The sequence below is a fragment of the Lytechinus variegatus genome, chromosome 9 (assembly GCF_018143015.1).
Source record: "Lytechinus variegatus isolate NC3 chromosome 9, Lvar_3.0, whole genome shotgun sequence".
NCBI lineage: Eukaryota > Metazoa > Echinodermata > Echinoidea > Temnopleuroida > Toxopneustidae > Lytechinus > Lytechinus variegatus.
Window position 1 is genome coordinate 33,196,626 of NC_054748.1, and position 27,621 is coordinate 33,224,246.

The 27,621-nt window shown below is 36.7% G+C and overlaps 2 protein-coding genes across 2 annotated transcripts in view; one reads left to right on the plus strand and one right to left on the minus strand.

Annotated features, from left to right (window-relative positions):
* The first annotated feature begins 4,629 nt into the window (after nucleotides 1-4,629).
* LOC121422087 (histamine N-methyltransferase B-like) lies at nucleotides 4,630-12,411 on the plus strand. Its single transcript, XM_041616896.1, has 3 exons — nucleotides 4,630-4,834; nucleotides 9,204-9,530; nucleotides 11,960-12,411. Exons 1-3 carry the CDS (start codon nucleotides 4,630-4,632, stop codon nucleotides 12,307-12,309), a joined length of 882 nt encoding a protein of 293 aa, XP_041472830.1. The 3' UTR covers nucleotides 12,310-12,411.
* Nucleotides 12,412-24,028: 11,617 nt separating this feature from the next.
* The window catches only part of LOC121421789 (DNA damage-regulated autophagy modulator protein 1-like), a 47,180-nt gene continuing 43,587 nt past the window's right edge, over nucleotides 24,029-27,621 (minus strand). The window contains exons 6-7 of the mRNA XM_041616589.1: nucleotides 26,562-26,659; nucleotides 24,029-24,701 (exon numbers count right to left, since the gene is read on the minus strand). Of these exons, the coding sequence (XP_041472523.1) occupies nucleotides 24,318-24,701; nucleotides 26,562-26,659 (482 nt within the window). The 3' untranslated portion in view covers nucleotides 24,029-24,317. The remainder of the gene's footprint in view (nucleotides 24,702-26,561; nucleotides 26,660-27,621) is intronic.

The following is a 27,621-nucleotide window of genomic DNA, read 5'->3' on the forward strand; positions in this document are numbered from 1 at the left end:
CAAGCCCACAAAGAATCTATCAAAGGTTTATAATCATTTGAAGTTTTATTTGAGGTTCTATTAGTGCAAATCAATGATTTGAGACGAAGTCAAGGTGAATAGACATTCCTGAGAAATTACAATTGGAATAAAATATGCATTATCACGATTTATTGCAGAATTTATTCTAGATTTTGATATTTATCTATACCATAGGGCATGGGCCGCGGAACCGGGTTTGGGGCTGGGGGGCTTCAGCTCCCCCCCCCCCCCACTCTTCTCCAAAACCGTATACAAAAACGTAACAAGTGGAATGCCTCTGGCCGTCTCACCTGCATCACACGGTTCAATATAGCAGCAGTGCTGACTTTGAATACTACTCTAACTCGCACAAGATGTTCAATGATACATGGTTACTCTTATGTCCACTTTTATGAACTACTGTAGACCAATAAACTTACAGAGATATGATGGTTATTCAACAAAAAACCCCAACATGGCCAAAGTTCATTGACGTTACATGACCTTTGACCTTGATCATGTGACCTGAAACTCGCACAGGATGTTCGGTGATACTTGATTACTCTTATGTACAAGTTTCATGAATCAGATCCATAAACTTTCAAAGTTATGATGGTAATTCAACAGATACACCCAATTCGGCCAAAGTTCATTGACCTTTGACCTTGGTCATGTGACCTGAAACGCGCACAGGATGTTCAGTGATACTTGATTACTCTAATGTCCAAGTTTAATGAACTAGACCAATAAACTTTCAAAGTTATGATGGTAATTCAACAGATACCCCCGATTCGGCCAGAGTTCATTGACCCTAAATGACCTTTGACCTTAATCATGAGACCTGAAACTTGCACAAAATGTTCAGTGATGCTTGATTACTATTATGTCCAAGTTTCATGAATCAGATCCATAAACTTTCAAAGTTATGATGGGAATTCAACAGATATCCCCAATTCGGCCAAAGTTCATTGACCCTAAATGACCTTTGACCTTGGTCATGTGACATGAACCTCATGCAGGATGTTCAGTAATACTTGATTAACCTTATGTCCAAGTTTCATGGACTAGGTCCATATATTTTCTAAGTTATGACGTCATTTCAAAAACTTAACCTCAGGTTAAGATTTGATGTTGACGCCGCCGCCGTCGCCGCCGCCGTCGGAAAAGCGGCGCCTATAGTCTCACTCTGCTTCGCAGGTGTGACAAAAATGACCATATTATTGCGATTTTTAGCATGGTGTGCAAAATAACCCCCTAAACAAGGTTTTCGGGGGCTATTTTCACATTTTGGCCCTTAAACAAGTTGTCGCCAGAATATGACCCTGGGGAAAAAGCTTTGGAAAAAAACGAGTGCACGTGCGGCCCGCGTCCAAAACTTAAAACCCCCACCCCTTTAAACGTGTTTTTTTTTTTGGGGGGGGTCACACGTGTGTACAGCAATATATTTGACTGCTCCCCCCTTCCTCCCTACATGCCCTAGGCCTATTTAAACTACTTGCGTTTTTATTACCTGAAAAGTTTAATGACTGTTGCATGAATCGGATTCGTATATCTAAAACTAAATAAGGAGAGGGTAAAGCTGCGCGAGTTGAATTTCTTTTATAAATTATACAGACCACTAAAGGAACATTCTAAGCACTGTTTCGAAATTAAGTAAAATCATATAGAGATAATAGGCCTTCTGATGTCAGATAATAAAATCATTGATGCGAGTGTGAAGCACGAACTGATTTTTTTTTTATTATTGAAACCTGAAACAAAATGTAAGCACTTATTTTGGCATTCATTTAATGATGCGTATCTTTCCAAAGAATATAAATAATGAAAGCTCGCATTTTGGGTTTGGCGCCCCTCAAGTAAAAAAAATCAATATGGCCTTTTACAACTCTAAATTCAAATGTCAAGGTCAATTGGCGCCTCTAAGTCTTTTTTTTGTTCACATCAATTAAAGTGTTCGGGTCAATTTGATGCCCCCCCCCGAAGTTCAACTTCAATTCGACACCCAGAATTGAATATTTTAGACCAATATAGCGCAGTCCTGAGTTTAAGTTCGAATGAGCGCCCCCTAACTTAAGTTCTATTTGGCGCCCTCTGCAGGGCTTAAATTTGAGGCCAAATTTGCGCCCAACGTTCTTGGCCTCATAACCACGGAACCGTTCTCGTAATAGAAAGGTTAGCGATTAATCGCTAATTTGATAGAGTGATTCTGATTGGTTTCTAATTAGTCTACCGAGTAAAATGCGCATGTAACTATGATCGTGATAGGCCATTTCATTCAGCGATTAACCTTAATTGTGTAATGGGCCCCAGGTAAAAATAAGCGTCGATCCCTTTAAATCATAATGGCGCCCCATGAGTTTAAAATTAATTGGGATATTCTAACTTTAGGCCTAAGACCATGTTGCCACCGCCCTAGTCTGCAGGCATAGACCCTGATTGAAATTTTTATCAACAAGCATGTCTCCAAGCAAAGACTAGCACATACAAAACTTGTTGCTTTTCGTCTGCAGGCACAGACCCTGATTGAAATTTTTATCAACAAGCATGTCTCCAAGCAAAGACTAGCACATACAAAACTTGTTGCTTTTAGTCTGCAGGCACAGACCCTGATTGAATTTTTTATCAACAAGCATGTCTCCACTCAAAGACTAGCACATACAAAACTTGCTGAGCGAGAGGGCCTTCAGTTCACAAGGCAAGAGTAGGCTGCAGTGCACATTCAGAACCTTTATACCTTGGTCACATTTGCTCTACGGCTGCCGTACGGCGAGTCGAAAACAGCCGTTTCATTAATTTTAATTCAGACCACCTATATGTAGAAGGTACAAAAATGTTAAAACGGCTGTTTTCGACTCGCCGTACGGCCGCCGTAGAGCAAATGTGACCAAGGTATTACTCGAGTAAAGGGCTTGACCAGCAGACTACCGCACCCGCCCCCCTTCTCCGAGTTAAAGATAAAAAAAAATAGAATCCCCTAATCAAGGGCCAATTTGCGCACAGTCATTTTGAGGTGATTTTTGCGCGCCTCAAGTTTACTAGAACTTATGTTTAAGATGTTTATATGCTAAACATCAATTCGGTGCCCCTAGTTATGCATTATTTTTACGCCCCCCCCCATTTAGATCAATTTGGTGTCCCCTTAGGTTAAGATCAATTAGGTGCCCTTTTCCATCTAAGAACATCTTTAGAGTTCGGGGCCTGTTGCAGAAAGAGTTGCGTTTTACGCAAGCAGGGGCGTCGATCCATTTTTCAGATTGGGGGGGCGAAAATCATCAACTTTCCAAAGGCAAAACGGCAAAGGCAATATATTTATACATACATACATACATATATGCATATATATATATATATATATATGTATATATGACTCATGAGATAGAGACACATATTTCAGCAACAAATTAATGCGAGCGCGAAGCGCGAGCTGAAATTTTTTGATATACTGACCTGATAACAGAAAAAAGATGCCTGTTTCGGACTGTTTGTAGTAATTCATGAGAATACATGTCTCACTACACAGATAAAGCGAGTGCCAAGACCGAGCTGAGACCTGAAGGCTTGATAGTCTAAGCATTTTTGGTACCAATGATTAAGATGGGTATCTAAAAACCAAACAATGGATGCGAGCGCGAAGCGTGAGCTGAAAATTTTGATATTTCGATCTGAAAATATTGAGTTTTTAATAAAGAACAAGATAAATAAAATAAGATCCAACAAAAGATTATTGCAAATCGAAGCGGGAATTCTTTTGGGGTTTAAAACTGAAAACGGGTCATTCTGTTCATCTATTTAATCATGAAAAATAAGGATTTTGTTATAGAAATGATGCGAGCGCGAAGCGCGAGCTGAAAATTTTTATATATTCCAATCTGTAAATCGGACATTTTAAGCACGATTTTAAATAAAGAATGAGTTGTGTATCTCAGTCTCGCTTGCTGATTTCTGTGTAACATTACAATCTTATTTTATTTTTTGCACATACGGAATTATTGGGGGGGCAAAACGATATGTTAGCCCCCCCAATATTTTCATTGGTGGGGCGATCGCCCCCCCTGCCCCCCCCATGATCGACGCCTCTGTACGCAAGTAAAAATAACCCCCAAATAATCAAGTGCAAGTCACGAATACGGGTGCCTCATTCGCTGAAAATCAAGTTACGCAAATTTTTTTAGTTGAGTTTGATACTTTATCGGGCACCAGGACAGATAAGGTCAATTATGACGCGGAATGGGTTGCACAAGCGATTGCTGATTATCTCAAAATAATGTAGGGCATTGGCGGATCCATAGGGGGGGGGCACAGCCGGCCCGTGCCCCCCCCCTTTGAAAAAATTTTAATGTAAAAATTCTTTAAAAAAAAAGGTGTGCCCCTTCCCCCTTTTAAAAGTGAAGACCTCTTTTTTTTTGCTTGTCAAATTTTCATTCAACTCGAACCCCCCCCCCATAATGTCGATGATCGGCTCCACGAGTTCATTGCACCTTTGGTCGACGTGGTTTAATGGGCCGTGATAAACGTGAACTTACATGTACATGGTGAAAACGAATCATTAACATTCTCTTTTGTCGGTTGTCCAATTGTCGGTTGTCGAAGTCTAGCGCGTGCTATTTTGTATATGACTCCATCTTGAAAATGTCTGCAACAGATATAATTCCTCTGACAGGCAATCATGAACGATACGAAGATACTTACTACAATGCATTCTATAAGATCGCCCAGAAGGAGTTTCTTGTTGAAAAAGTGAGTCAATACTTTGACACCAAAGTGATGAAGATACTGACTGATGCCTATGACCGCGATGAAGAGTTCAGTATCCTGAGTGTAGGAGTAGGAGAAGGTATGCAGGATGTTGTTTGTTTTTAATTCTTTCCAAGAATCTTTACTGTTTTAAAGAAAACTGTTATATAAAAAAAATAATAATTTGATACCTAACAGGTTCCATGATATTTAGTTGCTCCGATGGAAATCTAACCTCCACACCTCAACAAACCTTAATCCTTGTCTTTTTTTTCATTATTCTGAACCAAAAACTCTATTACAAATTCAGGGGCGGATCCAGCTTATTTCGCCAATAAAACTGTTCCACCCTCCCCATATTTTCCCAGATCGGCCGATCAAAGTTGATTTTTGTATGCTTCTTTGAGGGTAGTCCTAACACTCGCAAACTAACTTCTTGATTTTATTCTTTTAAAGCAACATAAATGTGAAATATCACCTTATCAGCCTTTTTTCTCCAAAATACTCTTCCCCAAATTATTTCTAAAGATTCTCACTCTCTATTGAAAGAAATCAGTAAATATTTTTCTGAGTGTGAACTTTTTTTTGATGCGCACTGTATAATACTGTTTTGCCATGGAAACATATCATGGTTTTTTTTTAATTATCCATGACCATGCATTTATCTTCCACACTTTCAGCGATTATCATACTATTTACGTTCCAATGATTCGAATGATCATTTACCAAGTTCACATTATATTACATTATTTACATTATTTACGAATTCGAGAGATCAGCGTCCAACAAGCCAAGCTTTTCGGCTGGTCTCTCTTTTCATTTCACCCATTCTTTTTTAACATACACACGATAAAATGATGATATAAGTATCGTATTTTAATCGTATAATTTACATTACCAAATTTTTGCAGATGTAAGGGTCATTATTTTGGTTCATTTTTGTTTGTAATTGTATTTATGTATTTTTGATTTGTATGTGGATTATGGAAAGAAAAGAAATGAAATAAATCAATAAAATAAAAAAAGAGGACATTTGAACCGTATACTGATCCTCTAAAAAAAGGGTCATCCGCACTCTCACGTCTGCAGAATTCCGCGCTCACACGCCCACTCTATATGCATCTGAATACTTTACGACTTCATGACATTGTTAAATACCAAACGGCTTTATTCATGTAAAAATATCACAAACAATTTCTACCTCATATTTTTGACAACATGTTTTCTTCAACAGACTTCTTTCATTCTTACTACACGAGACATCTCCTCACCCCGTTAACATGGTTAATGAAATCAATCATGCTCACCATGCTCATCACAGTGTATGGTTCAAAGCTATGGAATAATACGACTCCTCTCTCTTGTCTTCACGTGATCCCCTTTTTCCCTCAGCTTACTGCTCCAAAGCTGCGTTCTTCTCTCTCTCTTGCACAGGCTACCTTTCAGGTGCATGTGCCTCACCAGTGGCGTGTCTATAATTTTCCACGGGGGGGGGGTCAAGTTCGTCCGCCCTAAATTTTGACAAGCAAAAAAAGTCTTCTACCACAAAAAAATAAAGGATTCGTACCAGAAAAATAACATGACAAGCAAAACAAAAATGTTTAAAAGTGGGGGGCACACGTCTGTTTTCAATGCATTTTTACATTACAAATTATTAATTTTGCTTCTCAAAGGGGGGGGGGGGGGGGAGGCAGCCCTCCTTAGGTACGCTAGTGGCTCCAAAGCTGCTTTCTTCTCTCTCTTGTAGGCTACCTTGCCTGCGGGCCTTTTTAGGTGTGCCGCCGGGTGTGTCTTACAAGCCTTTCAATATTTTTAGAAAATAATTTTGTAATTTTATTTTCCACTGTAATGATACGTTTACATGTATTTCGTTTTGTCTCAATGCACCATGGAACATGTATACATTCTGTGATGAGCGGCTCTACATTATGTTACCTTTGAACAGTATTATGTTGTTTTTTTTAAAGGGATGGTCCGGGCTGAAAATATTTATCTCTCAATAAATAGAGTAAAATTCACAAAGCGAAATGCTGAAAAATTCATCAAAATCGGATAACAAAATAAAGAAGTTATTGAATTTAAAATTTATCAATATTTTGTGAAAATAGTGATATACAAATCGTCATGAATATACTCATTGGGTGGGCTGATGATGTCACATCCCCACTTTCCTTTTTCTAATGTTATTACATGAAATCATAATTGGTTCACATCTTCATACATGTGTACATGTTGTGTCTCCATTATGATGAAATAAGTTGCGGCATTAAAATCCATTTGTTTTAGTTTTTGGTAGAAAATTTTTGAATAAACCTAAATTCATATAATGAAACACAAAAGAACAAGAGGGATATGACATCATCAACCTACCTAATGAATATTCATAAAGACATGCTTACAGCGGCGTACCGAGGATTTTCCAGAAGGGGGCGTAGGGAATTTTTTGGAGGATATTTCGTCCGCGTAAAAATTTGACAAGCAAAAAAAATAAGATAAAAAAAAGGTCTTCAACCACCAATAAAGGATTTCGTACCAGAAAAAAATGACAAGCAAAAAAAAAAGTTAAAAAGAAGGGGCACACTTCTGTTTTCATTGCACTTTTACATTACAAATTATTAATTTTGCTTTTTAAAGGGGGGCGGGGAGGGGCGCTTCCCCTGGATCAGTTGTGACTCGTCAGGGGGAGGAACAGGGTACGTCCCCTGCATCAGTGGTGGCTTGTCGGGGGGGGGGGCAGTCTGCCTAGTGCATGCTTAGAACTGTTCCACCGGAATTATGCAAATCTTTGAAATTCAATAATTACGTTTTTTTTTTGTTATCCGGGAACCGTTTCATGAAAGTTGTCAGCACTGGAAAGTTGTCTTTCTCCAACTGTTAGCATAGTAACAGTCAGAGTCTCTCAGCCAATCAAAACCAAGGGTTTCACTAAAATAGTCAGCACTGACAATTTAGTCAGTGCTGACAACTTTCATGAAGCACCCACCCGATTTTGATCAAATTTTCAGCATTTTGCTTTGTGAATTTTACTCTATTTTAGATATAAATATCTCATGCCTGAACCATCCCTTAAAGAGTCTCCCTAATCGGCTTTGATAAAGATTAATTGAATTGAATAAAATTTGATATAATATGACATATTATATAAATATTGCGAACGCGAAGCACTAACTCAAACTTTTGGAAATTTCATGTATTTTGTCCTGAAAATTGAACATTTTGGGCAGTTTGTGATGCATATGTTACTAGACCTGATCCAAATGGGACCCGCGGAAACGGGGGGGAGGGGGGGGGGACTTTTTCCAAGACCTTGTACAAAAACGTAAATATGATCATATGATTGTGATTTTTTTGCATGGTCAGCCCCCCCCCCCCACTTTGAAAACCGTTCCTCGGCCCCTGTTACCGACTTTTTGCAGTTAGCCATGAAGACGATAAATATTACCAAAATTAAATAGTGCGAGCGCGAAGCACGAGCTAAAAATGTTGACATTCCGACCTAGAAATATATATTCTTCAGCACTTTTTGCAATCATAAACGGGATAGGTATATAACTAAGCAATTGACGCGAGCGCGAAGGTGAGCGGAAAAATTGCGATTTCAGACATAAAAACGGGACAAATTTTGCAAATCATGAAAGGGATGGCATTGCGTATCTTCTTACAGTAATAATACGAGCGCGAATTTTAGGCAGTATTTTACCCAATGCGTTAAGCATACTTTCCAGTAAGGTTTAAAAAAAATAAGCAGCAATTACTTTAGCATGGGCAAAATTTTCATCATACTGGATACATGAAAATACAAAAATGAAATACCCAATGTTTGTTGGACACATAATTACCCTCATAAACGGAGCAGGGAATGAAGCCTTTGGAATAAGTAGGATTGTGTCGAAACAGAAAAATCAAAGAATAAGAACAAAGAAAGTTTGAGAAAAATCGGACAAATAATGAGAAAGCTGTGAGTATTTGAATATTGCAATCACTAATGCTATGGAGATCCTCCCATTGGCAATGCGACAAGGATGTGTGATGTCACATGTGAACAACTATAAAATACCCTCAAAATGTCTCTTTCAGCTTTTTCTTGTGGTGATACAAACTCTTTATCCATGATGTATTCTTTAAAAATCTGTATTACATGCCATTCTGTATAAAGAACACATGATCTACTGATAGATGTGATAAAAGAGGCAATTAAAGTGAAATTTATACTAATGTAATGGGGAGAGTTGTTCACAAGTGACATCATACATCTTTGTTGCATTGCCACTTTGAGAATCTCCATAGCATTAGTGATCGCAATATTCAAATGCTCATAAGTTGCTCATTATTTGTCCGATTTTTCTCAAACTTTCGTTGATCTGTTTCTTTGATTTTTCTGTTTTTCACACAAGCTATCTTGTTCCAAAGGTTTCATTCTCCTTTAACCGAATATTTTTAGAGTGTATTTATATTTGTTTGTAACACAGGTCCTCATGAGTTTCACATACTGAAGAGTCTTCAATCATTCTATGCATCCATAAGCAGTGTTTCAGTGGATCCTAACGAGAGTATGGTCCAAACCTTCAAAGATAGAGTGGCTTCATTGAATGTCGATAACAAACCTCCCATTACCTTTCAATCTTTCAATGGTTCCTTGACTGAGTTCGCGACCACGAGCACCTTGGCAAGAACCAAGTACCATCTTATCACCTCCATACACTCACTGTATTATACCGCTGACCTTCAGACGACCTTCTCACAGTTGACATCCATGATGAAAGACGATGGATTCATCATTGTAGTTTGTAAGAAAGGTAATACACAACGACTTCATGAACTTGGTGTTTTTTTTTATTCCGGGGGGGGGGGGGTAAGGAAGCGGAGTTTCTTGCTGGGGATGCCGGAAATTATTCTGGTGCACATCAGCACCCCATGGATTTTTTAGTATGTAAAGACCTGGTCACACCGCCAGAACTTTGCTGGAGTTCGGCCACCGGTGATGGTCCGTCGATTCCTCCTACCGCTCCTAAAGTTTTGAGCTCCACAAAATATTGCGAGCGTGAAGAGCGGGCAATTTCCCGCTCCGGCAAAATTCGTCACCGCTCCAACAACGCCCGGTCAAAGTTTGGCACCGCTATGGACGCAAGTTTCTGGGTGCTTGGGTCAACGCTAGGCAAGCGAGGAAATCTTTAACGCTGGACCACCGCTTCTTCGCCAGCTTGCCCGGATGGCAATTAAAGGGATGGTCCAGGCTGGATATATTTATACCTCAATAAATAGAGTAAAATTAACAAAGCAAAATGCTAAAAATTTGATCCAAATCGGATAACAAATAGCAAAGTTATTTAATTTTAAAGATTTGCATTATTCCGGTGAAACAGTTCTAAGCATGTCTTTATGAATGTTCATAAGGTGGGCTGATGATGTCATATCCCACTTTAACTTTTGTATTTTATTATATGAAATTAGGTTTATTCAAAAAATTTCTATCAAGAACTAAAACATTTGGAATGACAACTGATTAAGTGCATTAGCTATTTATTGCCGCAACTTATTTCACCATAATGGAGACACATCATTTATGAAAAATAAAACATTTATTATTTCATGTAATAACATAAGAAAAGGAAAAGTGGGGATGTGACATAATCAGCCCACCTAATGAATATTCATGACGATGTGCCGATGTGCATATAATATAAAAATATTGGTAAATTTTAAGATGCAATAACTTTGTTATTTGTTACCTGATTTTTATGAAATTTTTGGCATTTCGCTATATAAATTTTACTCTATTTATTAAGGTATAGATACTTTCAGCCCGGAACATTGCTTTAAACGTTGCACAAACTTTGCCGAGGAGCGGTTGTAAGCGTTTTACGAGCGGACATGGAGTTGCTTGAACGGTGTCGGGCGTTGAAACAGCGATCCATAGCGGTGATGAATTTTGTTTTGGCTTTGGTATGGAGGTGTCGGAGTGGGACCAGTATTTGTCTATAAATACGGGGAGAAATAGACTAAGAGACCATTTGGAATCTATCAAGACTTTTATCAAAGATATCCGTTCAGCTCCGTAGTAAAAGCGGTATGCCGCTAAACCAACTTTAAACCCCCGCCGAGCCAACACCCGCATGCGCAGAACGCAGCTCTATCAACACTCGCGTCACCGGTAAGAACACTCGCTACCGTAAAACCAACGCTAAAGTAACGCAGGCTTCAGCGGTGCACCGCTAAGGCACTACCCGTGTTTTCGATTTTACCCCATTTTGTGCGCGGTGACGAGCGTTGTCAAAATTCGGCTCTCTCTCCCTACCGTTCAAGGAACGCTCCAACAAAGTTCCCGCTGTGTGACCAGGCCTTCATCATTATTATTGGGCTTCACAACAAAATGAAATGAAAAGAGTTGTCAAAGCTGTTGTAAATGTTAAATCAACAATCAATATAAATGTTGAAGTGACAACTTTTTCTAAATGTAGCATAAAATACCACTTAAAATGATTCGAATCAACAACAATCGACTGTTAATATATAGTTATAAGAGTTAGAAATAAGATGGAACCAGATGCCCGTTTTAGGGCTACTCCACAAGCATGACAGGTTGACGCTATCTCTATGGGAAGCCTAGCTGGACTGATAATCGCATCTTTTACGTATGATTTGAATGTATGTTATCGTGTTAGGTATTAAAAACAGCCTGTGGAAAACCATTTCCTCTTTTTCCATGAATATTTTTATTGTATCTGTTATTTGATGTATTTTTGTTGAACTGAACTGGCTAATAATTATAAATTGTGCGACTTCATTGTGTCTGATTTTTTTTTCTCAAATTAGATTAGATTAGATTTAGATTTATTCATTTTCCGTTCACAAAGCACAACAAAATCAAACAATACATAGTCAAATTTAAAGTACAACATCAATCGGAATGAGGTATAAACAATTTTGCATCAAGCAGGATACATACTCTTATGATACGGTCCCAGAACAGGGGCCCATTTCATAAAGAGTTGCAATTGTTGTTACTTTGCCATTATGGCAACTACCATGGTAACATTGACTTTGATTGGCTGCTGAGCCCTGTTGCCATGGTGGTTGCCATAATGGCAAAGTTATAACTGTTGTAACTCTTTATGAAACGGGACCCTGATCCTTTTACGCCTCTTTTATTATTACATATTGATCATGTTAATGGTTCTTTATTAATATTCGTTTTATTTGGCGTGTGTGTGTGGCATACCTTTAGGTGACCTCATCTCCAAATCATTCAGCAAATTTGCATGGTTAACAGAAGCTATTCAATCATTCGAATCGCTAACTTCAACGGATGTTAAAGAGTTCGCTGAGAGTCAAGGCTTCAATGTCATCGCATCAGATGTTATTATGAAATGGGACATCACTGAAGTGTTCGACGACCAGTCTGACTTTGGTAACAAACTCTTGGATTTCTTCACACAGACAGCTTACTTTCGGCAGACAGCGCCCTCTGAGATGGTGGATGAATTGATGAATTTCTGGCGCTCAATTTCAAACGAGGATGAAAATGGGCGAATGCTATCGCCATCTCATGATCAAATACTTGTCATCTCAAAATAACTAGGTCCATTGGCCCGTATACATTCGTAACTCCGAAGCTTCGTTATTCCGAAGGTTCGGATATTCCGAAGGTTCGTTAATCCGAAAACGAAATGAGGTTCGTTGTTCCGAAGGTTCGACAATCCGAAAACGAAATGAGGTTCGTTGTTCCGAAGGTTCGTTTATCCGAAAACAAAATGAGGTTCGTTGTTCATTTCGTTTTCGGACTAACGAACCTTCGGAATTACGACTCTCATTTCCTTTTCGGATTAACGAACCTTCGGAATAACGCCGCAAATGTTCGGATTAACGAACCTTTTTCGTTTTCGGATTAAAGAATATCGAGGTATGGGCGATTTACGTGTTTCGGAATTACGAACCATCAGAATTACGAAGTGTAACCCATTGGCCTTTAATGTGAAACATGCATTTGGTAATAAAAAATAGTGTAAAAATTACCAAATATTGGGTAGAAAGGGAACTCTAAAAAGAGAGGGAGTTCATCTTAATGATCGGGCATTAATCAAAGCAGAAAATATAAAGAATTGTATATTGATGAAGGAATGAAGAAATAGGTAAAAGGATATGGGCGTTGTGAAATGTTCAAATTTGTATTTTGTGTCGTTACAGACGGGCAGCTCTTTCATAATGTTATGTGATATCAATTTCAATAAATACATTTTTAAAAACAAAATCTGATAGTGAATGCTGTGGATCATCTGACCCGTCATTTCATACCCCTGTCTATACGAAAAATATTCACAATTTATACCATGACATGACATACAGAAAAGTTGCTCACGCATGACGCATGTCGTCACAAATTTTGTTTTAAAAAAATCATTAGGCCTACTCTTATTGTTTGAAGGATGTTCATCAAACCTTTACCAATATTTTCTCATTTTTTCTGTTATTTAAAAAAAAACGAATTGTGCTTATAATAGCTCCCATGTATTTAACCCAACTTTTTATATCCCATTCTTTATGAATAATATTACCATCGGTCTTTCTCATACTTATCTCTTTGTCACGTTTTAAATGTATTAATTAATGTCTTTGTTATTATGCGTAGATGTTAAACATGAAAAAGTGAGGGTAATTGTCATAGTATATTAAACTATTTCTTTGAGTTAATGTATTCTAAACTATTATCAAAACATGATAAAGTAGGGGTTAGTGTTAGCTATGTTATTATTACCAGTATATCGATACGAAAATCCCATTCTTTATGAATAATATAATCATCGGTCTTTGGTATACTTATCTCCTTGACTGTCACATCTTAAATGCATTAAATGTATTATCTTTTAAATGTATTTTAAATGTATCACCAGTATATCTACACGAGAATGTTACTTTATAAATAAGTAAATAGATAGGGATACTCTTCAACTTTTGAATGCATACGATTGAGGCAGTCTGATGTCTTTAATTGTTATAACAATATTATCATGATTATTATATTTATGTGCTTTATAAAACTTCATACACAAATCAATATTTTGATGTTGCGTTGACATATTTGCAGAAAGGATTGACAGGAAGATCATAATGTTCCACAAATCAGTGATTGAAAGCGTAATGATTGTTCATGTATTGTGTATGAATTTACATAGTTTCTTGTCTTTAGTATGTATTTGCACGACACGTAAACTAGAAGAATTTCGTTTTATGGACAATAGATAAATACTTATACCATAACAATACTTACAAAATTCAAGATGAAATGAACAGTTGGATTCATTTGTGTTGATGTAGAAATTAAAGACCGTGAACCTTTGTAAAAATATATGAAAATATAGCCTCTCAATGTTATCGATATCGCTCTGATTTAAATTCATTCATTCATTCATTCATTGGTATTGGTATTTATTTTTTCATATCACAATGTTAAAAACAATACAAGGTAAATGTATGTACAGAATAAAATCAAAAGTATAGTGAGATGGCTGGATAAACCCACTCAGCTTTGTTAATATAACAAAACTGTTCTTCCCTTGGGTCCAGGGAATTCACTATATATATGTGTGTGTAATATGTTTACTATGCTCTTCCCTATATAGTTCTTTAATGGTGAAGACAACTCTCTTATTTATCATTCCCAGACAGACTTTGTGAATAATTTGAGTGCCAAATAAGCTGATTAATAAACCTGCACTGGTTAGGCCACAGCACACCTTTCGACTGGTTGACGATCCGATTTTGGAACAAATCACATTTTGCTCACTTGTTGAAAATGTGAATGAAAAGTATCTTTCTATTTTAGGTCCAAATTAATTTGAAAGAATACTAATACAACAATTTTGGCTGACAGCAAACTTTTATTTTGGAGTAAAGGCCAATTTTTTTATCAAACCGTCGCCAATCGTACAATTGCTATATAACGTCATAAAGACTAGATATTAAATTCGCTTTTATACTAACAAGGATGATAGGATACTATGTAGGTATTCGCATGATGATTTAAAACATTACACATTCAGATATTTCGTGCCTCAATAACATTAAGCATCCAATTCTACTACGTTGTGTTCCAAAATCGGGTCGCAGACTTATCGGAAGGTGTGCGGCGGGCTTCAGAGGTACACGGGCCTATAATTACAACTGGCAGGCAAAATATATTCATTCGAGCCAACCCATTCTCAATTTTTGAATTCGATCTTGCTGATTGACAAAAATGAATGAATATGATTGACAATCTAACACTGATTCTAGGGAAGGTACCTACTGAAATTCTTTTTCTAAATTGGAAAGATATATATATATATATATATATATATATATATATATATATATATATATTGTTTTTACTGGCGGAAGAATTAGGGCCATTTTACTCTCTCAAGTGATGAATTTGATCCTGTCAGGTGTAGTCTTCATAAATGCTGATTTATTTTTTAAAATGAACCTGTCCAGGTACCCTTTTCTGGTCAGATATGGGATGTCTGACTGGTAGTGAACATTCAACCCTCATATTTCTTCTTTATTTATATGATTTTTTTAGTGCCACTTTAAAACACCAGTCTATGGGAAATGAATTAGGTCTCTGATACGTAGAGATACGCATCACGATATAAGCCCTGCGCATAATAACTGATCTGACTACGACGCGATTTTCGAACATAATTTTCACTTTGTATTAAATTTGAAATCTCCAGTAAGCACTATCAGTTTATTTGTAGGTCGATATGATAGCATGGATAGAGGTTTTGTATTCATATTTTATTACAAGATTATTTTCTATCTTTTTTTAATTCTCATAAAATTTATAAGTTTTCTATTTTTCAACAAATATCACTTTTGTCTCCACCGATGCACTCAGTAATAGATTATTATAGAGTTTCTTTTTAATCCTTAAATAATGGAGGTCGTTTGAACAAATTTGTTTATAGTTGGGACTCCAAGGAGGAAAAAAAATCGACCTATTTGGTACAAAAAAAATCTTATTTGGAGATAGCTTTTAATATATACCTAATATTCAGAAATCATATCATATTTCACCCTTTCCTCTCTTTATGTTCTTTCTTTCTCTCATGTTCTTCTTGGTCATGATTTTTTTTTTTTTTTTGGGGGGGGTGTTCCAAGGCCCTAAGCCTTCTTATCTATACTCCAGTGGTATACAGTGTTGCATAATGTATAATCATGTTCTCGTCAAAAAATAATGAATGGATAATGTTTCGTTCAAATGAAAAAATACTCATTTCTTAATATGATATAAAACTATTAAGTATAAAAGTAGAATGAAGTTGAGAGCAGGTCAAACACCCCCCCCCCTTAAAAAAAGAAAGAAAAATGAAGGAAAGAGAGGAAGATGAATAAACGGAATTCAGGGGCGGAAATCTCTCCCAAAAGGTAGGGTAAAAGGGGCTGGAAAATTTGACAAGCAACAAAAAATAAGGTTATCACCCAAAATTTAAGGTCATTTCGAGGAAAATAAATATGACAAGCAAAAAAAAAAAAGGTTGTCATCCCAAAAGTAAGGTCATCTCGTCCTAAAATACACGTTTTATTTCGATTTTAAATGATGTTTTTCTTACCATCATAAAAGACCAAAAATAGTAGGATGACATTTGATATTGTCCCCCCCCCTACTATTTTGGGTAGGGGGGGGGGCGTACCTCCTGTTCCCCCTGGGATTTCCGTCCATGCCCACAATATAATAGCTTTCTCACACTAATCGTTACCTTCACCTGTCTTGCTCGTAAGCATGATTGGGTTTTTCTTCTTTTTTCTTAAATACTTTTAGTCAAATTCACTCCATTATTTGTTTATTCATGATGTACAATACATGCTTAACAAGTCTTTTATTCCATACAATATGGATGCACTCAAAGAATATGCAAAGGATGTGTTGTTCAAAGCAAGAGATATCTTGAATCAGATCAAAGAAAAATTCCACAGGTCTTTTATAATATCGCATATGAGCATATTAGTATCAAGAGTCAAGCCAGGTGATGTGATATCTTGAATCAGATTAAGAATAAATTCTACGCGTCCTATAACATATCTGTAAGGGAACAAAATCAAAATAGATTAATTCCTATCGCGTATTTTTTTTTATTATTGATTTTATTTGGTTGATCGAACAAGGTCAAACTTTTCTAGGACGCGAAAAAACTCGAACGTAATATGACATCACTACCAGACTTTTTTTCAGTGATTCAACGAACCCTCTTGGAATGTACAATATGGATTTATGAAAGATTTAGAATTATTTGCTCAAAATTGAAGTTTTCAATGATCTTATTTTTATTTATTTGGTTGATCGAACAAGGTCAAAATTTTCTAGGACGCGAAAAAAAAAACAATGAATATAAAAAATCTCCACCAGACTTTTTTCAATGAATGAACGAGCCCACATGGAATGTACAATATGGATTTACTAAAGGTTTAGAATTATTTGCTCAAAATTGAAGTTTTCAATAATCTGATTTTTATCTGTTTGGTTGATCGAACAAGGTCAATTTTTGCTAGGACGCAAAAAAAAATCCACCAGACTTTTTTCAATGAATGAACGAGCCTACAAGGAATGTACAATATGGATTTATTAAAGCTTTAGAATTATTTGCTCAAAGGTGAAGTTGTATTGTTGCAAATCAATGATCTGATTATTTTTTGTTTGGTGCATCGAACAAGGTCAAATTTTCTAGGACGCGAAAAAAAAATTCCACCAGACTTTTATCATTAATTGTACGGGCCCACATGGAATGTACAATATGGATTTATTAAAGTGATTGGTTAACATTGGTTTGACTTTCAAAAAATCTGAGCTAGAAGGTCACACTTGTCACCTGTGCCTGTGACATGTTCCAAAAACGAAGCCCGGAAAAAAATTGCGTTCGAAAATGATTATTTAGTGCTTCATGAATTGAAATATAAAGTGACCGGAAACACCATCTTAATTTCATCCCGTACACTTATGTGTACTATTTAGGTGTCTATAAGACGCCTATTTACAAAATCGGGGTTTGCTTGTAGTTTTAGCTTTTCATTCTAAAAAAATGGTTGTTTTCAGGGTTTATTAGTTCTAATACATGCACTTGTACACGTGTTTTATCTTGGTTAGAGAATTTTCTAAACCGGCTGCTCACAATACCTTTAAATGTTTAGAATTATTTGCTCAAAGGTGAAGTTTTATTATTTGGTGCAAATCAATGATATGAGACAAGGTCAAGGTGAATAGACATTGCTGAGAAATTACCATTGGAATATTGTATTATATATCATGATTAAGTGCCGAATTTATTCTAGATTTTGATATTTATCTATACCATAAATTATGGGAGGGGGTACAGAGATTGACTAGATTTGGGGAGTCGAAATACGCAACAATGCGAGGTAATATCATGCTTACAAATTAGAATTTAATCACCCTTCCCCCTTGCCGTGCTGCAACTCCGATATTTTCAAGTGATAGAAATAATCAATAGTCTTTCATAAAATGGTCTATTTCACACAGATATGAACATTTATGATAACATACGATCATTTTATTTATCATGACTTTACAATCTTCTTCATTGTAGGCCCATAACTTGCAATAATTATACTTAATATATTTTATGTATTACACTCTGGATTTGTTTTGTAGAGGGGGGGGGGGGGGTTCTTCCCTCAAAAAAATCCCATGTACAAGAAATATGAAGCAAAAGAAAGAGAAGGGGGCGGGTTATTTTGTTGGTAACACTTCGTAATTCCGAAACATGCAAATTGCCTATACCTCGATGTTCGTTACTCCGTAAACGTAAAAGGGTTCGTTAATCCGAACATTTGTGGCGTTGTTCTGAAGGTTCGTTAATCCGAAAACGAAATAAGGTTCGTTGTTCCGAAGGGTCGTTAGTCCGAAAACGAAATAAGGTTAGTTAATCATTAAGTTTTCGGACTAACGAACCTTCGGAATTACGAACCTCATTTCTTTTTCGGATCAACGAACCTTCAGAATTACGAACCTCACTTCGTTTTCGGACTAACGAACCTTCGGAACAACGAACCTTATTTCGTTTTCGGATTAACGAACCTTCGGAATATCCGACCGAACCTTCGGAATAACGAAGCTTCGGAATAACGAATGTATGCGATTTTGTTCGCTATCAATATGTCAAAATCTATCAAAATCTATCAAAAGTATATAGATTTACATGTTCAGTTGATCAGTATACTCTTATCTTACGAAGATCAAATTTTGTCTAATGCGATTAACGATGATTTCAGAATTGGATTTCAGACTGGTCCGAGTAGTGTAGTTCATATTTACAAATAGACCCATGTAATACATATGGGGGTGGTGCGAAGAACAATCGGGTGGTGGTGGTGATTTTTTACTGACTGCTAAGAAAGCATGAATGCTTGAAAGCAAGCAACCAGAGGACCGACAGCTTAAGGTCCTCTCCGAAGGACCTGGTACTGAGGATCAATGCCTTACCAAAGGGCACTAGCGCACCAAGTGGGAATCGAACCCGGGTCACCGGAATACGAATCCCCCGCTCTACCGACTGAGCTATCGCGCCTCCTCGAGCATGGTTTAAAGGAAAAGTCCACGCCGACAAAAAATTGATTTGAATAAAACGAGAAAAATCCAACAAGCATAACACTAAAAATTTCATCAAAATTGGATGTAAAATCAGATAGTTATGACATTTTAAAGTTTCGCTTAATTTCACAAAACAGTTATATGCACATTCTGGCTGGTATGCAAATGAGGAGACTTATTTCTTCTTTTCTATTTTATTATATGAAGTGTGAAATATTCTAACTTTCTCCTCATTGTCAAGTGATACAACGATTAATTCCTTCCTGAACATGTATAAGGAGCATTGTTTTATACTATATGGTTCAGTCAAGTTGGTCCTTAATGTCAAATCTTTAAAAAAATGAAATATTGTATCATTCAAACAATAAAAAAACAAAAGAAATAGTGAGTGATGGACATCATCGACTGACTCACCTAGTTGTGCGTATCACTGTTTTGTGAAAAATAAGTGAAACATTAAAATGTCATAACTTCTTATTTTACATTCCGATTTTGATGAAATTTTCAGCACTATGTTAGTTTGATTTTTCTCTATTTAAGTCAGCATTTTCTTGAGCTGGACTTGACCTTCAATAAGTTGAACTCACTGACCAGATTGTTATGAAAGTTCTGTTTTGGTGCTGTACAGCCCAAAAAATAATGTTACCTTTGAGTACTCATTATTAATGTGGGTAACAATCCCTTTTCTACTGCATTATCGCTTTTTGAAGCGGCGTGTCCCCCCTACCTGAATTTACGGTCACTGTAAACCCCTCCCCCTCACTGATGTTGCTCGCATGGGCGGAAATCTGTCCCCAAAGCTAGGGGGACCAGGGCCTTGAAAATTTGACAAGAAAAAAAAAAAGATTATCACCCAAATATAAGCTCATTTTAACCGAAATATAATTTGACAAGCAAAAAAAAAAAGATTATCACCCAAAATGTAAGGTCATTTAATCCAAAACACAAGTATTATTTCGATTGTGAAGTGATGTTTTTCTCCATCATAAAAGACCAAAAATAGTAGGGGGACATTTGATATTTTGTCCCCCTACTATTTTAGGCAGGGGGACACGTCCCCCTGTCCCTCTGGGATTTCCGCCCATGGTTGCTCGTATACTCTTTAAGAATATGATTCAGTGAGTCGGTTTTCATTCAACGGATTTCTCCGTAGCCACTCAACCAAGAGTTTCAATCAAACTTTTTAATAGCGCCACCTCCATGTCGAAAAGGACAAATGCTGTACTTGACTCACGCGCTCTCATGCTTTCCCAACGAAGAAATAAAAAAGGTATATTCGCATAAACTTTGCATTAATTTTAATCTTGTTATAACCTCAGCAAAATAAGTAAGATAATTTGCTTCATATGTGTTTTATTAAAGTTTATAGATTGCTGCATATTTTCTGTTGCAAGACTGAACTCTTCTGTGTCGGTGCAATTTCACGCCCCCATTTCCATGGTTACGCTCTGGTCAACTTGGCTCCTCCCATTCCCTTTTCTTTCCCATCCTGATTCTCTTCTCCCTTTTCTATCCTATTTTTCTACCCTGCTTTCACATGGTAAAAAAATCGCAATTTAAATGATGATTCCATGAAAAGGCTAATGACAAATATTTACCACGTGTTAAACCAAACTAGAACATGATTAGAACCACGAACGTAACGCTTATCACATTCGCGATTACAATAGCAATCATCATTACAATGATGATTCAAGATCCACGTGTAAAAAGGCACTCAATTTCCTCTATTTTTTGTATTCTTTCACCCTTGTCTCCCTCCCCTCTTTATTCTCATTTCTCTTTCCCCTTTTAAAACTCGATCTGCTCCCCCCCATCCCCTCCCTCATTTTCTATGTTTGCAATTCCCTTTGTAATACCCCCTTTTGCCTTAGCGCCCTCACCCGGGTACGCCTTACGAAGATGTCTATAAACACTAAATGCTTTAAGAACAACGGCAGGAATACTTCAAACACATACACTCCAGTCTAATTTATTTGTTCGAATCCTTTTTAATTTATATTGTTTGCATTGTAACATTAGAGCCTCATTTTGTATGCGACATTTTTAATGACAAAATCTCTTTCACGATCAATCAAACAGAAGAACAACATTGTACTTAATTAAGGACACATCATTCTTAACTACTCCGAGAAATCATCATAGTATTCTTGCAAAACTCTTACATAATTAAAAGAAAATAAGCATAGTCATCATGGTGGCAGTCGGGACCCAATGTAAAAACTACTTGTTGCTATGGTTGGAGAACCTAACAAGCATTTTGATGGCCAAAAACAATTACTTTTGTTCTAAAAGGAAGGCATTAAAAAATATTGCTGATCGAAAATAGATCCACAAACGTTGATTGTGAGATCATTATTTACGCAAGGACTTGATTAGGGGAAACAAACATTAAATTTTAGATTACTATCATCATTTTAGATTTTTAGATTATTGCTGCATGTACATCACTCAAAATTATTATCTTTAATTATGCTGGTCTACAAGATGATTATTTTTCATTATTCCATATTTATTTATTCATTCTTCTACTCATTTATTATGTTATCATTTATTCACCCACTTCATCAACTTGTTTATTTATTCATGTATTCATGTATTTATTTTATTCATTCCATCATTTTTTTTTTTGGGGGGGTGGGGTCATCCCTGGTAACATAGTATGTTATTTCAATATACCTTCATTGATTGATCTATTTATCAATTTATTTTTACTTGTTGATTTAATCGTCATTCAATTATACATTTTTAGCATGGCTGATAATAATAATGAATCTGAAAAGATTTTCGTCTTATTTCTGAAAATGCCGGAATAGATTTCAATACAAATATACATATTTTAATACAAATACATCTATGTACCCAATACTCGAAAATATATGTCATTAATGAAACATTGCATAATATCACAGTGAATTCGTAAATACATATAAAAAGGCATATCATATGGTATGAAATTAAGTAAGCATTTCTGAAAGAAAGGCACAATATAATATATAATACTGTATTTGATATTTTTACATAATGCATAGTAATGATTCGCAAACAAGTGAATTATATTAGAGAAAAGTATAAAAAGATGAATTCATTATTCGAATAGGAAAGCTCTCGCGGTGATGCACTACATTATATACATATATACAAATTTTGCAAGTCAATTATAATTACGATTGATGCAATTGGAACATGTAAATCTGTCTGTAAATCATGTAAATGCACATGATGTATCTTTTTTCAAATAATACACGGAGAAACCTTATACAGGCAAAGCCGTAGAATAGTTTTGATTTTTTTCTGACATTCTTGACACATTCTTTAACTCATCGACAAACTGAACTCCAAAACTAATCCCTTACCGTCAATCATGATAATATTTGAAGACGCCCCCTCCCCCCTGAGAAAAACACATGACCTTCATTTATAGAATCATCAATCTAAAATCATTGCAACTTATATCTGGCAAGGAGTGATGCAATGGAGGGCACAGGGGGCAAGGTTTTTTGTAGTGAAAATAATATCATAGAAAAGGGAAAAGTAGGAGGAAGCGGATGTTAAAGAGGAAAGAAGAATACCCCCCCCCCCCAAAAAAAAAAAAGATGGTCTTGCTTGGCCATGTACCTCGATGGTAAACTGTCGATTCGTCTATTGCAACCTCGTCCACTCAGCACATGGTCTAGCTTCATCTAGTCTAATGCCATTTCGTCCATCAATATTTCGTCTAACAGCCATTTGGTGCAATAACCATTTGGTCCAATAATCACTTCGTCTACTCTCCAGTTCGTCTGTTACCATTTCGCCTTACAACCAGTTAGTCTAATGTCAATTTTCTTTTCATTCATTTCGCCCAATTAACACGAAGTCCAATTAGACCAAATCGACTAAATGGCTGTTTGACCAACTGGCTACTAGACGAAATCGCAATTAGACCATGTGTGGATAATGGACGAACTGATGGTAGACCAAATAATAGTAGACGGGTTGGTAATTGGACGAATTGGTATTAGACCAAATGGATATAAACCGATATCTTATTATCAGCTGTTAGCTCAATATGATTGAATATTAAAGTAAATTGCTGTATAATTTCTTGAAGGCAAAGTCTCACATGCAAGATGAAGAATCAAAGGATTAAGAATATGAAGTAGTTTCACACATCTGCCCTATCGAATTAAAACAGAATCTTAAAATCCCTTCCTACTGCATAACGTAATCCATTGTTATCCCTCTGACTGCGCACGTGTCCTCTACTTGTTAGCCTACAAGGAATTTCGAGAAAATTCTTTGAATTTTTGATATATTTTGAGAACACTCTTCATTATGATTTCAATTTTTTTGAACAGATGATATGTTTCTTTCACGCTTTTGCACGATGGATCAGAAATGGTTGCGTTTACTTTGTTCAAAGGGATTTTGCTACAGGGTCAGTGTTTTTTTCTTCAAATCTGCCCTGTGTTTGCGGGGTTGTATGTGTACATTATCACTCATGTTAACAATACATGAATATCATTTATACCGTCTTCGAGTAGAAAATTACATATTTTTCTTTTATTAATAAGACACTTACACTTGCCCGTTAAACATGTTCGCCATGTATTCAGTTTTTTTGTTGTTGCAATGTTTGTGAATATCGAGAATAAAAATGTGTCGCATCGCGATAACAACAAAAATACAGCAACATCTATAAAATTAGACAGACATTTTTTTTGGGGGGATCTGCTTTACGTCGCTGTATTGGTCTGTTAATTAGTTATGGTACATGTATAACATGATAAAGTGTTATAATTTTCCATCGTTTATGCTGACTGTTCCATAAAGGCAAATGGTTCGATTCTTATTTATTTTTTAAAGAAGTCTTTGGTATGACTCGGTCGCAGATCGAACCCATGACCTCTCGTTCAAAGATCGTGCTCTCTACCACAGCGTCAACATGTCGACCGCCTTGTAATCATCGTGATCATAGCGTAGTCTATATCCCCCAGCTCCTCTTAGTCATCAAACATCAAACCAAGAAGTGCCCTTTCTCCGAACTTTTGGTACAGAGAGGCGAGTGCTCAGAATGAAGCGGAATCGTCGACCGAGTCGACTCTTGGCTGTTCCTATGGCAACAGGGACGCGGGATCACGCCCTCCTCCGCCATCTCGGCGTCCAAGATCTCATCATCTCCGCCATCACGGATCCTTGTAGGGCGTTGGGACGGGGTACGGATCGGGGGAGAGAGGACCTCGCGACAGGTGATCCATAGAGCATCGGGTAAGTCGCATTGTGAGACCATGATGTGGAGTTGTAGGTTGAAGAACTCCTTGGTGTAGGTGAGATAAAAGACCATGAGGGCTATGCTCATCACCCATTCCGCAAAGGCACTTATTAGATGAGGAATGTAGCCCTGGAAGAGAAAGATACAAGAGCAAGAAGACTGAAATAACGATCAAGAACATTATTTTAAACTTGAAGGAAGTAAAATGAGCACATTTAATCTCTTAAAATAATGTTCATGATTTTCCCCCAGCCAACATTTACAGTATTTCTTGACGAGCTTTTATCCACTCTATGGATATGGACTTTCTCAAGCCAGTTTTCAGTGTGGTCACACACAATGCTGTCTTGTATGAGGTTTGTGGCTTCATGGTTTTGTCTTCATCATGCATGCCTTCATCTGTTCATGGACCTATTTGTAATAGGTCCATGGTGTGTTAATCACATATCTGGAGAATCTCTCTATTAACAGGATTAACTACTTGGTTAATCCCTTTTTATCCACAGCCACTCTTTCACCTTTCTGGGCATGAACAGGATTAACACGGATATCGATCGTCAGTTTGTCATCCATCTTTGGCCCATGCAGTGACTCAGTAATTAAAAAAACAGAGCCAAAGACCCCACGTAGCATTGTACGAGACTTATCACTTGGCTTGGGAAAGTCCACAGGACTGACAGTCCTATGAAAGAAAAAGGGATGGTAGAAGCTTATCCAGGAGCTTGGCAATTATTTCTTTTGATCATCCCAAATCAATGAGAGTTTTCTGTATCATTATTCATCTTGTTCTCTGAGGAATGCTGGGAGAAATGATCGTGGCCGTTGCCGGACGCAGGATCCCCAGCCCCTACTAGTAGCGGGAGGGGGTGGGGCAAATCATAGAGGCAAAGGTGCGAACAAAACAAGCAAGCAGACGAAAAACAAATTAGGACGGTTTAGATTCAAGTTTGTGGACCGCAGGGCACATTTTGTTGGAATTTTGTTAAAATACAATCGTAAATTATGTTTCCTAAATTTCTGGGGGGGGGGAAGATTCTCCTTTCTACTTAAGGAAGAAGTTGGTGGCGATGGAAACGGGTTAATTACATGGTAAAACAACATGACGTATTATATTATCAATCAAGTTAAATGTGTAATTTCCCTATCCGTTCCTGGACTAAAGGAAAAGGGAAGTCAATATCATGAATATGTCAACCTGCTGGCCATTTTGAGCAAACTTGGTCTACCATCAATTTGGACTAATTACCGTTTGGTCTAACAATCACTTGTTCTATAATTCATTTAGTCTCATTATGGCTTATGGTCCCGGATTATGGTCTCATTTCCTCTTTCGTCTACCCATTATTTTCTACTTTGTCAAATGAATACTTTGTTCATAAATAGGTCATCCAATCGTAACAGACAAAACAATGTAAACAATGTTAAGCCAATTAGATGAAAGGTATGGCCTAACTCAAAATTAGACAAAAATAGTAAATGGTGAAAAACGGCGATGGCAGCCAAAAGTAAGTAAACGAACTGGTTATAGAGATACTGGGCCTAGAACATGTGGGATGAGACCAAAATGGAAAGTAGACCAAGTGGGTTTAGACTGAGTGGTAATGCACCCTTTATTGTTACCAGTGGCGTACCTAGGATTTTCCACCGGGGGGGGGGGGGGAATTCGTACGTCCAAAAATTTGACAAGCAAAAAAAAAGGTCTTCAACCACAAATATAGGATTTCGTATCAGAAAAAAAAATTGACAAGCAAAAAAAAAAAAAAAAGGTCTTCAACCACAAATTTAGGATTTCGTATCAGAAAAAAAAATTGACAAGCAAAAAAAAAAAAAGGTCTTCAACCACAAATTTAGGATTTCGTAACCCCCAAAAATGACAAGCGCCCCCAAAAAAGGGTCTTCAAGCACGTCAGAGGGGCAGGGATACGTCCTTTGCAAGGGTTGTGACTCCTCAGGGGGACACACTGCCCCCTCTCCGTAATTGTTACTTACCCCATCTTCTGGTCCCCAATGCACCTGCGATCGATCTCTCGTATGGTCACCGTGTGTATGATACCAAAGCATCTCAGCTATGACACCTGTTATGATACCTATGGGGTCACTTGGGTTAAGGTCAATCAGTACATTCTATTTCGATGTTGATATTCATCATTATATGGTAGTTAGATTAAGGTTAATAATTTGATTTTATTCCGATATAAATATTCATCACTATTATGTTAATAATTTAATTTGTATTGATTCGACATAGATATTCATAATAACATGTTCATGAGGCTAAGGTTAATCATTTGATTTCATTTCGATATGAATATTCGTCATTATCATGGGCATTTGGTTAAGGTTAATCATAATTATACATATATTTCCATATGAATATTCATCATTATGTTAATTAGGTGAAGTTCAATCATATACTTATATTACCATATGAAAAATCATCATCATGTTCATTAGGTGAAGGCCAATAATTTACTTCTAGTTCCATATGAATATTCATCATTATCATGTTCAGTGGGTTAAGTTCAATCATTTCATTCTAGTTCCGTATGAATATTTAACATTATCATGGTCATTGGGTTAAGTATAATCATTTATTTCTATTTCCATATGAACATTCATCATTATAAGGACAATCATTCACTTCTATTTCTATATGCATATTCATTATTATCATGTTCACTGATTGGGTTAAGGTCATTCAATCAACTCAATAGAAATATTTATCATTATCACTGTATCGTATGTTCTATTCTGTCTCACCACCTCTCAGTTCACGAGATATGTCATCACATTTAAACTTGACGTCATTATGACGTTTTGGATAGTAAAACAGATTTACTAACATGTGCATGTCATTTCCAAAGAGGCTGAACTGTGATTGTATGGGAAAAGGGCGATCTGTAGTTTGTATTAATGTTTCCTTCGATCTTGTCTTTAAAGAGTTTCGTCATGTTAACCGGTGTAGAATGCCCAATAATCAATCCTCGATTCAAGAACCAGAAAAAAATGTTAATAAAAATTATTATTTGTTATTGATAACTTAATGACT

What these genes read in the sequence shown, in the direction of transcription:
- LOC121422087 (XM_041616896.1), top strand. Translation starts at nt 4,630, where the DNA reads ATGTCTGCAACAGATATAATTCCTCTGACAGGCAATCATGAACGATAC. An exon ending in GAGTGTAGGAGTAGGAGAAG is followed by an intron (nt 4,835 to 9,203) that starts GTATGCAGGATG and finishes TTTGTAACACAG; the next exon opens with GTCCTCATGAGTTTCACATA. An exon ending in CATTGTAGTTTGTAAGAAAG is followed by an intron (nt 9,531 to 11,959) that starts GTAATACACAAC and finishes GCATACCTTTAG; the next exon opens with GTGACCTCATCTCCAAATCA.